This window comes from Triticum dicoccoides, chromosome 3B, assembly GCF_002162155.2.
Source record: "Triticum dicoccoides isolate Atlit2015 ecotype Zavitan chromosome 3B, WEW_v2.0, whole genome shotgun sequence".
Classification (NCBI taxonomy): domain Eukaryota; kingdom Viridiplantae; phylum Streptophyta; class Magnoliopsida; order Poales; family Poaceae; genus Triticum; species Triticum dicoccoides.
The window spans coordinates 398,398,555-398,411,195 of record NC_041385.1 but is presented as its reverse complement, the minus strand read 5'-3'; the positions used below and the strand labels follow the sequence as shown (position 1 = coordinate 398,411,195).

Here is a 12,641-nt window from a genome sequence, read left to right as displayed (position 1 = left end):
ATCAAGAGTGGGGTATGTTGTCGCTGGCATCGAGTCTCTCACGTTCGGGTTTACTCGATGTTCTTTCTTACATGTCAGGCATGATTTGAATGTAGCGGCACACAAATTAGCTCGGAGTTGTGAGCAGGATGTAAATCATATTTATCGTGGTGTGGTTCCGGATTGTATCAGAGACGAGCTTTGTCATGATGTTCATCAATCGACGAAGTACTGTTATTCTAAAAAAAATTAACTCTCAAACACGCGAAACTACCTTCATAAAAATCTGAAGGCAACCTTAGCTCTCGCACCTGCAATGACAGGTACTCCTAAACTAACGAACACAGGGAGCCAATCCGAAGACAGTGACCCCATTCGCAGTATTAGACACTTGACAGTAGTAGCTACTTGAGGGCGCGCGCTACACATCATCTCATGATAGCGGAGGCACCTAAATGGGCTCTGGAGAGAGTGGACAAGGGGTGTCGGGCATTTTTCTGGGCCGGAACCGAGGCGGTGAATGGAGGCAAATGTGTCGTCTCCTGGGCTAGAGTGTGCAGGCCTAAACACTTGGGAGGCTTGGGAGTCATTGACCTGGCTAAGCACGGTATCGCTTTAAGACTTAGATGGGAATGGCTCAGACGCACTGATGATTCCAGGCTGTGGCAAGGCCTCAACCTGACCTCGGACAAAAAGGTGGATCAAGCTTTTGGAAGCCTTGTCAAATGGGAAGTTGGTTCAGGAGGCAAGACCTTGTTCTGGAAAGACCGATGGATACATGGAGCGGCTATTAAAGATTTTGCACCCTTGGTTGTGGCAAAGGTGCGGACACAAGTGGTAAACAGGAGACTTGTGCGAGATGCGATGTGCATGCATTCATGGATGGACGATGTAATGGGCGATCTATGCACTGAGGGTCTCACACAGTTCATCGGCCTTTGGGAGATTCTCTTGGAAGTTCATTTGGACGCTCAGGTCGAGGACTGCCCCATCTGGGCTTGGAACACATCCGGAGTCTACACGGCATCATCTGCGTACAAGATGCTATGCGAGGGAGGAGTCAGATTCCATTGCTTCGGAGCCATATGGAAGTGTTGGGCACCGCTTGCGTGCAAGCTATTCATGTGGCTTGCGGTGCAATATCGTTTATGGACCTCGGACAGGAGAGCTAGGCATGGATTGCAAGACCAAGCATCAAAATGTTACATGTGTGACCAGGAGGAGGATACAATTGACCACATTTTGCTGCAGTGCGTGTTCTCGCGGCAAGTGTGGTTCCGCTGCACTACTAGGGTGGGTTTGACGGCCGACCTTTGCCCAACAAATGACTCAAGATTGGTGCAGTGGTGGACGGATACGAGAAAGCGAATAGATAAGCAGTCTCGGAAAGGCTTTGACACCCTCGTGATGCTAATCTGTTGGACGATATGGAAGCAAAGGAATGCGAGGGTCTTCGACACGGGCATAATCAAGAACGAGTGGGATATTGTAGACTCTATCTTTGATGAGTTGAGGACTTGGGCCAAAGCAGGAGCTTTCGGAGGACAACCGATCATAGAGTAGTCGAGTAGAGCTAGGGAGTGGTGTGGAGGCTTGGTTAGGGTCGGTTTGTGACTCCTAACTAGCGATGTGTAATCTCTTGTACATATTTTTCTTCCTTCTATAAAGCTAAGGTACGCCATTGGCGTACCCTCGAAAAAAAAGACAGTAGTAGCTACTTGTCGGCTAATTCAATGATCAAGTACTGATCACAACCAAGTTTCGACAAGTTCACTCAAACAAATGCAGTCTCCTGAAAACTGATGGCAGCATCTCAATGTACCAGTCATGGGGGTTATGATTTGCACAGCCACAAACAGACACTACTCCTGCCAAGAATCAAATAGTTCTTGCCATATAAGAACTCTAATCATCAAATGAAGACCCAATACAGAATGAAAGGTGAACAAGATAGTATACTCAAATATTATTGTGTACCACATGCAAATACATGTAGAAGCTTAGGTTCAGATACATGACACAACACTCAATAGGCGTTGACAAAATGACGCCCAATTGAAATTGAGGTTCAGGCAAACACACGCACACACCCTTTTCCGATCAAAATAATAATATGACCGGAAGCACAGTCATCGTTCAGGCTCCTCCAAAAATTTGAGGATCCAGATAACGAAAATAAAGAAATCATTAAGGGGGGTAAATTCATCAGTGCCGCAGCAGACAAAATCTTCACGCAAAAACTTGATCAGCATGATCACATCCATGGCTGCAGCTTATTAACCTCAGACAGCGCTTCAGATACGACCACATCAAGTGTTTACTGATGCTCGCTCACTGGATCAGTTGGAAAATGCAACGATTGTCAAAGGAAGGGCCGCTGGGATCAGAGTGACCTATCGAAGGTTCACCTTCCATCTCATCTTCCATGAAGTTCTCCCGGCATTCCATGCTGCAGAAGGCTTTGTCACCCCTACGATTGAAAGACATGATACAAAACATTAAACAACAATCAGAACAGCCGCAGATCTATTAAACCAGCAAAAAGGAGAACATAACGATGGTGCATCTAGTTTACTGGAACACTTACTGGTAGATATAGATGTCTTTCCCTTCTTTGAGCTTGTCACCGCAAAAACAACAGAAGCTCATGGTATCCCCATTCAGATGAGGGGCCAAACTCTCCTCACACCCACCCTCATCAGGCATCAGTTGCTCAGCTTGAAACTCAAAAACACGGTCTCCAAAAATGTGGGTAGTTCTAGGGTTTGGACCACGGGTAACAACGCAGGTGTAATCCTCTGAATTGACAATGTCATCCAGGGACATGATACTACCGTTGAGTCCATCACTCATATTCTCATCTTTCTGTTCAAGCAGGCCAGCTTGATTAGGAGCAGTGGAGCTGTTCTTGAGAGTTAAGTTGTCAGTAATCCTCATCTCAGATCCAAGGAGAACCTTCCTGCTGCCCAAGGGTGTGGGGTTGTTTTCATCACTGAGAGAATCCACCAGTCCAAGGCCAACCCTGTCCCCGAGCAAGATCTTTTGGTTCTGGCTGGCTGCGCCGGCATCAAGGAAGGACGATCTGGGTGATCTGGTAGCAAGGCCTGTGAACAATTTCAGGTCTAAGGGGGATGTTGGGCTGCGGACGGCATCCAACTCAATCAAACATTTGGTGCTCAGTTTGACGAGAAGATCAGGGACTCTGAAGAAGCCCATCTTGTGAGCAGCCGATTCAGAGGAAGTTTGTGGAACAGAGGACTCGGCTGCCATTTGATCACTGCAATTTCCTTTTGGGTGTCAATAACTTGATTTATAAGTTCAGGTTTATAATCCAATAGTACTACTCCCTCCGTTTCTAAATATAAGTCTTTGTAGAGATTTTACTAAGGACCACATACGCATGTATATAGATGCATTTTAGAGTATAGATTCACTCATTTTGCTCCTCTGTATGTAGTCCATATGAAATCTCTATGGAACGGAGGGAGTAGAATTTATTTAGAAGAATCTATCTACTGATTCGGTTGGGGAAAAAAACTAGATGGAGTCAAAACAGAAGAATCACTCCACGAGGAGCTGCAGCTAGTATAATACTGTGCAACCAACCAAGAGCCAAACTAAAAGGGTTTCATATTGGAGTTCCTTGGCTTGTAAGCATACACATACATATATACATGGATTAAAGCATCAGGAAAGCATGGGCATACGGAGAAGGCGAAGAAAACAAAAAGATAAAGGCATGTGTGATTGACCAATCATCATCTGATTCTCACCTTTGCTTCACAACCGTCCTTGCCTCAGGAGATTGTTTTGTTTCCTCGCAGCGGCAGCGGCTCCCTCGTGAAGAAAAAAAAAACCGGCAAATCTCCTGAAAAATTCAGCCAAAACCAAGATGAAAGGCCATGAGGAGTAGTCGTTGAAAACCACGAGAAGAGGTTGATTTATCCTCGAAAAAGGAGCGGAGATTAGACCCCAAAAATCTCCAAAAAAAAGTGAGGGAAAAATAAACGCGGAACCACGGACGATCGGAGAGGCCGTTGAGGGCATCCGAGGACCTAGGCAGATTAGGAGCCCCTCGCGAGCGCGTTCTAATCTGTTCCCCCTGGGCGGAAATGCAGGTCCGGTAAATCCCCGACGCCAGAAGGTAAAATCGGCGAGGATCAAGGAAGGAGGAACGGCCTGCCCTACCTTGGTCTCCTCTCCTCTCCTCGGACGGCAGGGCGGGGCGGGGCGGGGCGGAGGAAGAGCGGAGGCGACTCGAGGGGAGGCTGCAGTATGACAGAAAGATAAGAAGAAATAGGGCGGAGAGGGGAGAGAGAAGGGAGGAAAGGTTTATGTGAGAACTTTTGGCTCCAGTAAGTAGTTGTTGGACCCTACCCCAACCCCTTCTCTCTCTCTATATATATATACTTTCTTTTTCTAGGGCTCTCTTCTCTGTACTCAACTCTGATGAACACTGTTTTCTAATTGGGGCACAGAATAATGTGGGCCCAGGTGTCAATCGCTGTGATTTGGTTTGGTTGTTGGCTAATTAGTACTGGTATATACTAATAATAACTATTTTAATGAAAAGGTGATGTTAAGTTTGGAAGGGTGTTAAGACTGTGATGTCATGATGTGGAGACTTGCTTGTCATGTTGTTAGCGGTCAGCAAGAGAGGGAGAGAGGTTTGAAAAGAGCATAGGAGAGGAGAGAGAAAGATGATAACAGTAATTACTCTACTACTAGTACTACTAGCAGCAGTAGTAGTACTCCGCTTGTGGGCTGTGCGTTGCCTGCAATTATTTTACTATTTTTCACACAGGTGGATGAGAGGAGAGCGGTGGAGTTACCAAGAAAGTCCTCTGTCGAATCAGCTTTTTTGGACCTGTCTTGTGCTGCGGATTTTCTTCTCTGCAAAGTAAGGAAGGATCGTGCCCCGCAAGTCCACTTGCCACAAATGTTTCCTCCACTCCTCCACTACCCGCTTCCACAAGGTACAGCTACAATCTTTCTTTCCCCCTCTATCTATATACGTACGATTGGGGATTATGTCATTTTACAGTGTAGAGATATTGGGTAACTATAATTTGCATATTGGGAAATTACTAGTTAAGACATAGGAGTAACAAAATTCAGTGCTCGTAAAGAGAACACGTCTCATTACTATACTCTCACAACGTTCCTAGTGAAATTTGTGAGTATATTATACTGCATTCTAACAGTGTGCCTACAAAATAGATAAGGACATCAGGGCATTTTCAATGTCGACCCTCAAACCGCCCGTATATGTCCGGATGAGTTGTGTCATCCAATGCGGTTGTGTATTGTCTGCCGATCGGTCCGGATTATGTTTTTCGAGTAAATTGGAACCAAACGCGGTTTTGCGCAAGTCTAGACAGCAGACACGTAGGACCCCGACACCCCCGGCCCACCCAAAAGGCAGGCGGAGCGCGCTTTTTGTAGCCGTCTGCCCTGTTTCCATGGTAGAATCCCCACTCTCTTCTTCCATCCCGCCGCTCTCCACCCAATTCCTGCCCCTTTCTCCCACTCTCTTCTCCCCTCCCACCGCCGCCACATGGAAATGGAGGAGAGCCTGCCGGAGATGGAGGACGTGGTGGAGGATCCAAACATCCTGCTCACCCGAAAGATCAACTCGGCGACACGGCAAAATCACCACGTCAAAGCGAAAGCCGCAAAAGGAGGAGACGCTCAAGAAGCGAGTTGCCGACAGAGGGCGTGCTGGTGGCGGTCGTGCTGATCGCGGACGAGGTGGAGGTCGTGGCCGCGGTGCGCAAATGGTGTCACTCATCGTACAGACGCCACCATGGCTGGGGCATTACAAGGCTCCATACTTCTACGCCACCAAGCAACTGGGTAGGCAGTCCCCAGCAGCAGTCACCGTGTCGTTCATCGTCGACGAGAACACAATGCCGCTGCTGTTCTCGGAGTGTTCTTCGCCGCAGCTGGTCTGGGCGCGGATGGCGGGCGGGGAGCAGATGGGTGCCCGCATGATGTTCGCGTGTATGCCTAAGAGCATCTCCAGCCGTTGGCCCCCCAGGGGGCGCCTAAAATCGCCGCCTGGGGTGACCCAGCATAAAAAGTGGGCCTGGGGGCGAGTTGGCCCCCAGCCGCCGCCCCCAGGGCCGACCCCAGGCGTGGCCAAAAAAAAGACAAACTTGGGCTGAAACACGCCAATTTTCGGCAAACTTGGGCTTTTATATTCGCAAACTTGGGCTAAAACATGCCATTACATATAAAAACTAGTCAAAAAAACTTGCTGAAGGAGTGCGATGGAGTGCCCGAGGATTGGAAGGAAGAACGCGACAAGGAAGAGGAGGAGGAGCCGAACCTCCTTGGCGCCCATTGCCCGTAGCGTCGGCGGTGCGCCGGGGCGGCCGTCCTCGCCGGGGGGTACGCCAACGGTGGGTTGTTGCCGCCCTCGAGGTGCGTCAGCACGCCATCGAGGGTGCGGCCGGGGACGCCCCACCAGAGGTGGCGCCCCTCGTTGTTCTTGATGCCGCCGACCACCGGCGCCCCGTTGGTGGACGCCAGCGCCGCTGCTGGCGGCGTTCGAAGTATGCCGCCCAAGCCGCGTTGTTGTCGGCGGCGTACCGGGGAAGGGATCGCTCGGCGTCGGTGAGAGAGGCGCGCGCGATCTCGACCTCGTCAGCGAAGTACGATGGCTTGTTGACGGCATCGGGCAACGGGGGAATGGGCACTCCCCCATTGCGGAGCCTCCAGCCTGTCGGTCGGCGCGCATGTCCGGCGGCGCCGGGATGTTCGCCTGGAATAGGAGCCAGGACTCCTGTTCGCGGAGCGAACGGCGGCTGAAGCCGTTGGCCGCCGCCTCGTCTCCGGGGAAATGCTTGGCCATCAGGGAGAGGGAGTGGCTGGGGGAAGAGATCGGCGAGAGAGGGAGGGCTGGGTTGGGGAGATGAGCTCGGCGGCGGCGCTCGGGAGATGTGTGGAGAGGTGGCACTCCAAGGTGGTGAGCGAGACCATATATAGTCGCGCCGCGTCCATGTGTACGCGTCCGAGGAAGGGGAGGAGTCGGCGCACGTTGGCGCGCCGCCCCGTGACGCGCCACACCGTGACGCGCCGCCCGTGAGGAATCAATGGCAAAGCTGACCGGCGGCAGCCTTGCCATTGATTCCCCGTGGGAAACCGAGGCGTCGGGAAGACGAGGCGGGTGGTGTCGCTGACGCGGCTTCCCCACGGCGCTTTCGTGCCAAAAACGATTCGTCCGGCGCCCCCGAGCGCCCCCCAGCGCGCCGGGTTCTGGTTGGGTCCACCGGCGCCAATTTCGGCCCGAGCCGGCAAAAAATGGGCCCCTGGGGGCGCGACTGGTCCGATTTTTTGGCGCCGACGACCGAAAAGTCGCCTGGGGGGCCTTGTTGGGGGCACGGCTGGAGATGCTCTAAAGTGGGGGAGTTGGCCTACGACACGGACCGGGAGATGATGGACATCATTCACGGCGGAGGCGAAAGAGGAGGTGCCTATGAGGACGGACAGGCGGAAGACTCGAATCCCACCCAGTCCGGCAACTACACCCGGACTGGAACGTAACATGGCTGCACCTAGACCGGCACACAGCAGGCGAACACCCAGACATGCATGCGGCAAGGGAACACCCTGACAGGCACACATCAGCCGGATTGAGCTGCCAGACAGCAGGAGGAGGATGAGAAGTTGGAAGACAAGGGCAGGGACGATGATCTAGATGATCTGGTCAATGATCCAAAGAAGACGGGTAAAAGAGAAAGCTTCAATATGCGGGAGGACGAGCTATTGTGCAATGCATGGTTGGCCCCTAGCCTCGATCCGATCCATGGCACGAAGCAAAAGGGCACAACCTTATGGAACAACATTCACACATGGTTCCGTGAACACAAGCATTTCACGCCCTACTCTGACGCGGTCATCCGCAAACGTGAATCAAAGTCCCTCAACCATCGTTGGTACACCATCCAAGAGGCCGTCTCGAAGTATTGCGACCACTTGAAGCATCTCATCGCATGATGGCCTAGCGGTGCGTAAATCCACGAGCAAGTAAGTTTATTTGGTCGGATATGCATACTTCGTTGATCACTAGCCGGATATGCATAGTATTGTAGCTGGACATTGATACGTCTCCAACGTATCTATAATTTTTTATTGTTTCATGCTAATATCAATCTTGGATGTTTTATATGCAATTATATATCATTTTTAGGGACTAATAGATTAACCTAGTGCCCAGTGCCAGTTGCTGTTTTTTGCCTATTTTGACTTTTCAGGAGATCAAGATCAAACAAAGTCCAAACGGAGAAAAAACTTTGGATTAACTTTTTCTGGACCAGAAGAGACCCTAGAAGGTTCGGGAGAAGACCTGAAGAGTCACAAGGGAGGGACAAGCTCGAGAGGCGTGCCCTAGGGGGTGCACCCCCAGGCTTGTGTGCCCCTCGTGGCACCTCTTGACCTAATACCGCCTTTATAAATTGTCAAATATTCCCCTGACATCAAAGAGCCACCCGAAATACTTTTTCCGCCGCCGCAAGTTTCTGCTCCCATGAGATCCCATCTGGAGGCCTTCTCCAGTACTGTGCCGGAGGGGGAATCAATCACGAAGTGGCTCTACATCAACCTTGCTGCCGTTCTGATGATGTGTGAGTAGTTTACCTCAGACCTATGAGTCCATACACTACTGGAATCAGCTTCTTTGCCGTCTGCCATGGCGGACGGCAAAGGGTCCTTTGCCGTCAGCCAGCGGACGGCAAATCGTCCGGCTGAACACGTGCCAACAAAGGCCTTCTTTGCCATCCGCTTCGTAGAAACGGACGGCAAAGGATTGTGCCGTCAGCCATCCGAGGCCAGCAGACGGCAACGACGACGGACGGCAGCGGTGTGAGGTGAGAGCCGTTAGGGGGTTAACAGCGTTCTTTGCCGTCCGCCAGCCGACGGCAAAGAGGCAAAGCTCTTTGCCATCCGCTGACGGACGACAAAGAGCTTAGCTAGGCAGCACTGGGATGCTGCCACGTGGCTAGCTATGCCGTGGGCTAGCAGACGGCATAGATGGCCCTGTTTGCCAGGCCTATTTGGTCACTTTGTCGTCCGCTTGCAGACGACAAAATGACCAAATAGGCAGCCAGTGTTGCCAGTTTGCACAGGTGACTGCCACGTGTCCTCTTTGTCGTCTGCTAGAGGACGACAAAGAGCTTTGTCGTCCGCTAGCTGACGGCAAAGAGGCTACACATCCCCTGTTTTTATTTAAATCCAATTAATTAGGCATGGTTTCAAACACAGATATACATGCATACATATCCAACAACATGTCCAACAACATATTTGATCAAATCCAACAACATAGTTCAACAAAGTCCAACATATCCATATATACATAACCACAAACAAGTTTCCAACAACATACCCATATAGACATACATATCCAAACAAGTTTTCATAAACAACAAGGAAGCACCAAGAATAGTACACTCCATGAATCCAAGCCTTCCTCATGTAAAGCAAATCTGCAAATTGGGAAAGATGAAAGTTAGAAGAAGAAGTAGTAGAAGAAGAAGACTAGTTAGAAGAAGAAGAAGAAGAAGAAGAAGAAGATTTTTTCTTCTCTTTCTTTTTCTCCTCTCCTCTTCTTAGAGTTAAGCTCGGTAAAAATGCGAAGTGTAGGTCATTTTAGAGCTAAGCTAGGTAAATAGGTCATTTTGGAGCTTAGTAAGGTTATTATGTCATTTTCGAGGAAAATAAGCTAAGTCTATATCATTTAGGACGTAACAAAGATTATCATGCCATTTTTGACCTAAGTATGCTAAGTATGTCATAAATGAACTGAATAAGCTAAGTATAGCTCATTTTTTTATATAACTTAGGTAATTATGCCATTTAGAAGGAAAATAAGCTAAGTATCCATTTGTAAAGCAAAACATTAGAGAAAACTTACCCTCATCACAACAAATATGATGAAGATCGCAACTAAGGTAACAATTGATCCAACGGCATAATGATACCAAGCCTCATTATCAATGGCATATTTTCTAATCTTCTTAAGCTTCAGGCGCATTGCATCCATCTTCAAGCACATTGCATTCATCTTCATCTTGTGATCATCGATGACATCGGCAACATACAATTCCAATGTCATCTTCTCTTCTTCAATTATTTTAATTTTTTCTTTCAAATACTCATGTTCTTTTTCAACTAAATTTAACTTCTTGACAAGAGGGTCGGTTTCAAATTCCAGTTCACATACCTCCTAGATTAAAATATCTCTATGTCAACTTGATGGTCGTAATTGTCATAAATGTGAAATGCAACAAATAGTTATGAAAGAGAATTTACCACATTCGGATCATAAAGTGGGCGAGGGCCGACGGGGACGGAAATCAAGACCATGGCACTATGTATAAGAAACAGTCATACATAGTAAGAAAATTATACATACCAACTATATAAATCATACAAAGTACAACATAAAAATTTGAATACCTAAGAATCATTATCGGTAATGACGTGCTCATCGTCATCATTAATAAATGCACCATCATCATCACTATCGGTAATGACGTGCTCATCATCATCATTAATAAATGCATCATCATCATCACCATCGGTAATGACGTGCTCATCATCATCATTAATAAATGCATCATCATGTGGAAGGCCACCTTTACGTAATCGTTCAAGCATTGACAGGTCATCTGCAGCAGTAACTTCTTCTTCTTTCGGCTCTTCTTGTTCCAGCTCAGGGTCGGATTCACTATCGTTGTCTACTTCAATGTTCTGGGGTGGAGTAGAGCGTTTCTTGAAATGTTTTTTTGGCAAGACGTGTTTCTTGGAAGAATTCTCCTTCGTCATATGTGTCTTGGTTAATGTGACGTTCATAATCCTCTTCATTGGGGCGAGGTGGTCTAACACATGGCGGCACTTCATAAACAACATCCCAACCACTGAGATTTGGATCACTTTGATAGGCCCACGGTAGATAAAAAGCTTGAGTTTCCTATTGAGCCGTAATATAGACATTGGGAACATACAAATGGGTGCTTTGTTTGATTTCGACTAGCCCTATATGTTCATGAGTCCTTCTAGTCTCCCTGGGCTGGAACCAATAACATCTGAAGAGTACGACGTTTGGTGGCTTATCACCATAGAATTGAAGTTCATAAATTGCTTCAACTCTTCCATAATACTCGACACCTCCTTCGCCGATAGCAGAGACACAATAATTTGTAGACTTTCGGTCGGCCATAGATAGCTCTTTGCCATAGGTATGAAAGCGATACTCATTAATGTCGTAATTGTCAAATGAACGGACCTTTTTTTGAACCAAGAGATGAAACCGGGATATTCGCCTCCTTGCTTTGCCAGAAGCTCATACTCTTCGACGGAATCCTTTTGGATCACTGCTCCATACGAGAATATGGCGACGTATCGACTGCATCAAATATCCAGGAAAAAGAGCAGTTCAAAGAAATTAGAAGTTGCGAAACAATGTAACGAGATCTTACTTGATGTACGGCCACACTTCTGTTAGGTTGTTAAAGAGATACAGCGAAATGGTCCGCCATTCTTCAACATCCAAAGATACTGGTTTCCAAGCACTGGATGGTGCGAGATTCCCTTTGAATAGGCTCAGGTTGGATTGACCCTTTTTAGGCTCGTCAGCATTGTACTGAGGCTTCGGATTATGCAAATGATGATTTTTGGCTTCGTAGTGTGCTGTCACGAAGTTTGACATCTCCTCAGTGATGAATGCCTCAGCCATCGATGCTTCTGTTCTACGTTTATTTTTACATTTTTCTCGAAGTGTCTTCTGCATCCTCTCAGTTGAGTAGCACCAACGATTTTGCACGCCCCCCCCCCCCAATTGTGCCTTGGTCGGGAGATGCAAAATCAAGTGTTGCATTGGATTAAAGAAGCTTGACGGAAAGATCATCTCTAACTTGCAGATCAACTCCGGCACCAACTGTTCCATTTCTTCTAGGAGGCCAGGCGATAGTTCTTTTGCACAAAGAACACGGAAGAAATAGCTCAGCTCTGCCAGTACTAGCCATTCATCCTCGGGGTTGAAGCCACGCAACATCACTGACATTATCCGCTCTATCCATATGTGCCAATCATGACTTTTTAGACCAAATATTTTCAATTTGTCAAGACTCACTCCCCTCTTTTGATTTGTTGCATACCCATCGGGGAACATCAACTGCATTTTCACCCACAAAATAATTTCCTTCATAGCTGGCCTTCCAGGATTGAACCATGCCTTTGGCTTCTTCCAGTTCCGCTTTCCTTTCGGTTCTTGCATGTTTTGTAACGGTCTATCACAGAGCTCCTCTAGATCGTCTCTAGCCTTAGTATTATCCTTTGATTTCCCCTCTATGCCGAACAATGCACCAAAAATGGTTTCGGCGATATTCTTTTTCAGTGTGCATCACGTCGATGTTGTGTGGGCAAAGGAGGTCTTTGAAGTAAGGCAGATCCCAGAAGCATGTCTTGTGAGTCCATGCGTGTTCCTTATTATACCCCTTGAAATACCCTGGACGCTCTGGATCTGGATCGAGAGTGTTTATCTAATCTAGGGTCTATTGGCCTATCAACGTAGGTGGTGTAGAGTGTTTGACAACTCTACCTTTCATGAAGTTCTTCTTATCTTTCCTGAACTTATGGTGAGGATCTAGAAACTGTCT

General features: G+C 48.0%; 1 protein-coding gene across 4 annotated transcripts; it reads right to left on the bottom strand.

Moving 5' to 3' along the window:
- Positions 1-1,914: 1,914 nt before the first annotated feature.
- Positions 1,915-4,339, bottom strand: LOC119276196 (FCS-Like Zinc finger 11-like). 4 transcript variants are annotated; one of them, XM_037557206.1, is made up of 5 exons: positions 4,168-4,339; positions 4,003-4,081; positions 3,753-3,847; positions 2,567-3,256; positions 1,915-2,449 (listed from the first exon to the last, which is right to left on the bottom strand). In XM_037557206.1, the coding sequence occupies exons 2-5, from the start codon at positions 4,024-4,026 to the stop codon at positions 2,311-2,313; spliced, it is 948 nt and encodes a 315-aa protein (XP_037413103.1). In that variant the 5' UTR covers positions 4,027-4,081; positions 4,168-4,339; the 3' UTR covers positions 1,915-2,310. The 4 variants fall into 4 exon arrangements, with proteins under 4 accessions (XP_037413103.1, XP_037413105.1, XP_037413107.1 ...); XM_037557208.1 differs by having other exon boundaries at positions 2,567-3,266; positions 3,753-4,081; XM_037557210.1 differs by lacking the exon at positions 4,003-4,081 and having other exon boundaries at positions 2,567-3,266.
- Positions 4,340-12,641: the final 8,302 nt, after the last annotated feature.

What these genes read in the sequence shown, in the direction of transcription:
- LOC119276196 (XM_037557206.1), bottom strand. Translation starts at nt 4,026, where the DNA reads ATGCCCTCAACGGCCTCTCCGATC. An exon ending in CCTCAACGGCCTCTCCGATC is followed by an intron (nt 3,848 to 4,002) that starts GTCCGTGGTTCC and finishes TGAATTTTTCAG; the next exon opens with GAGATTTGCCGGTTTTTTTT. An exon ending in AAAGACATCTATATCTACCA is followed by an intron (nt 2,450 to 2,566) that starts GTAAGTGTTCCA and finishes TTTCAATCGTAG; the next exon opens with GGGTGACAAAGCCTTCTGCA.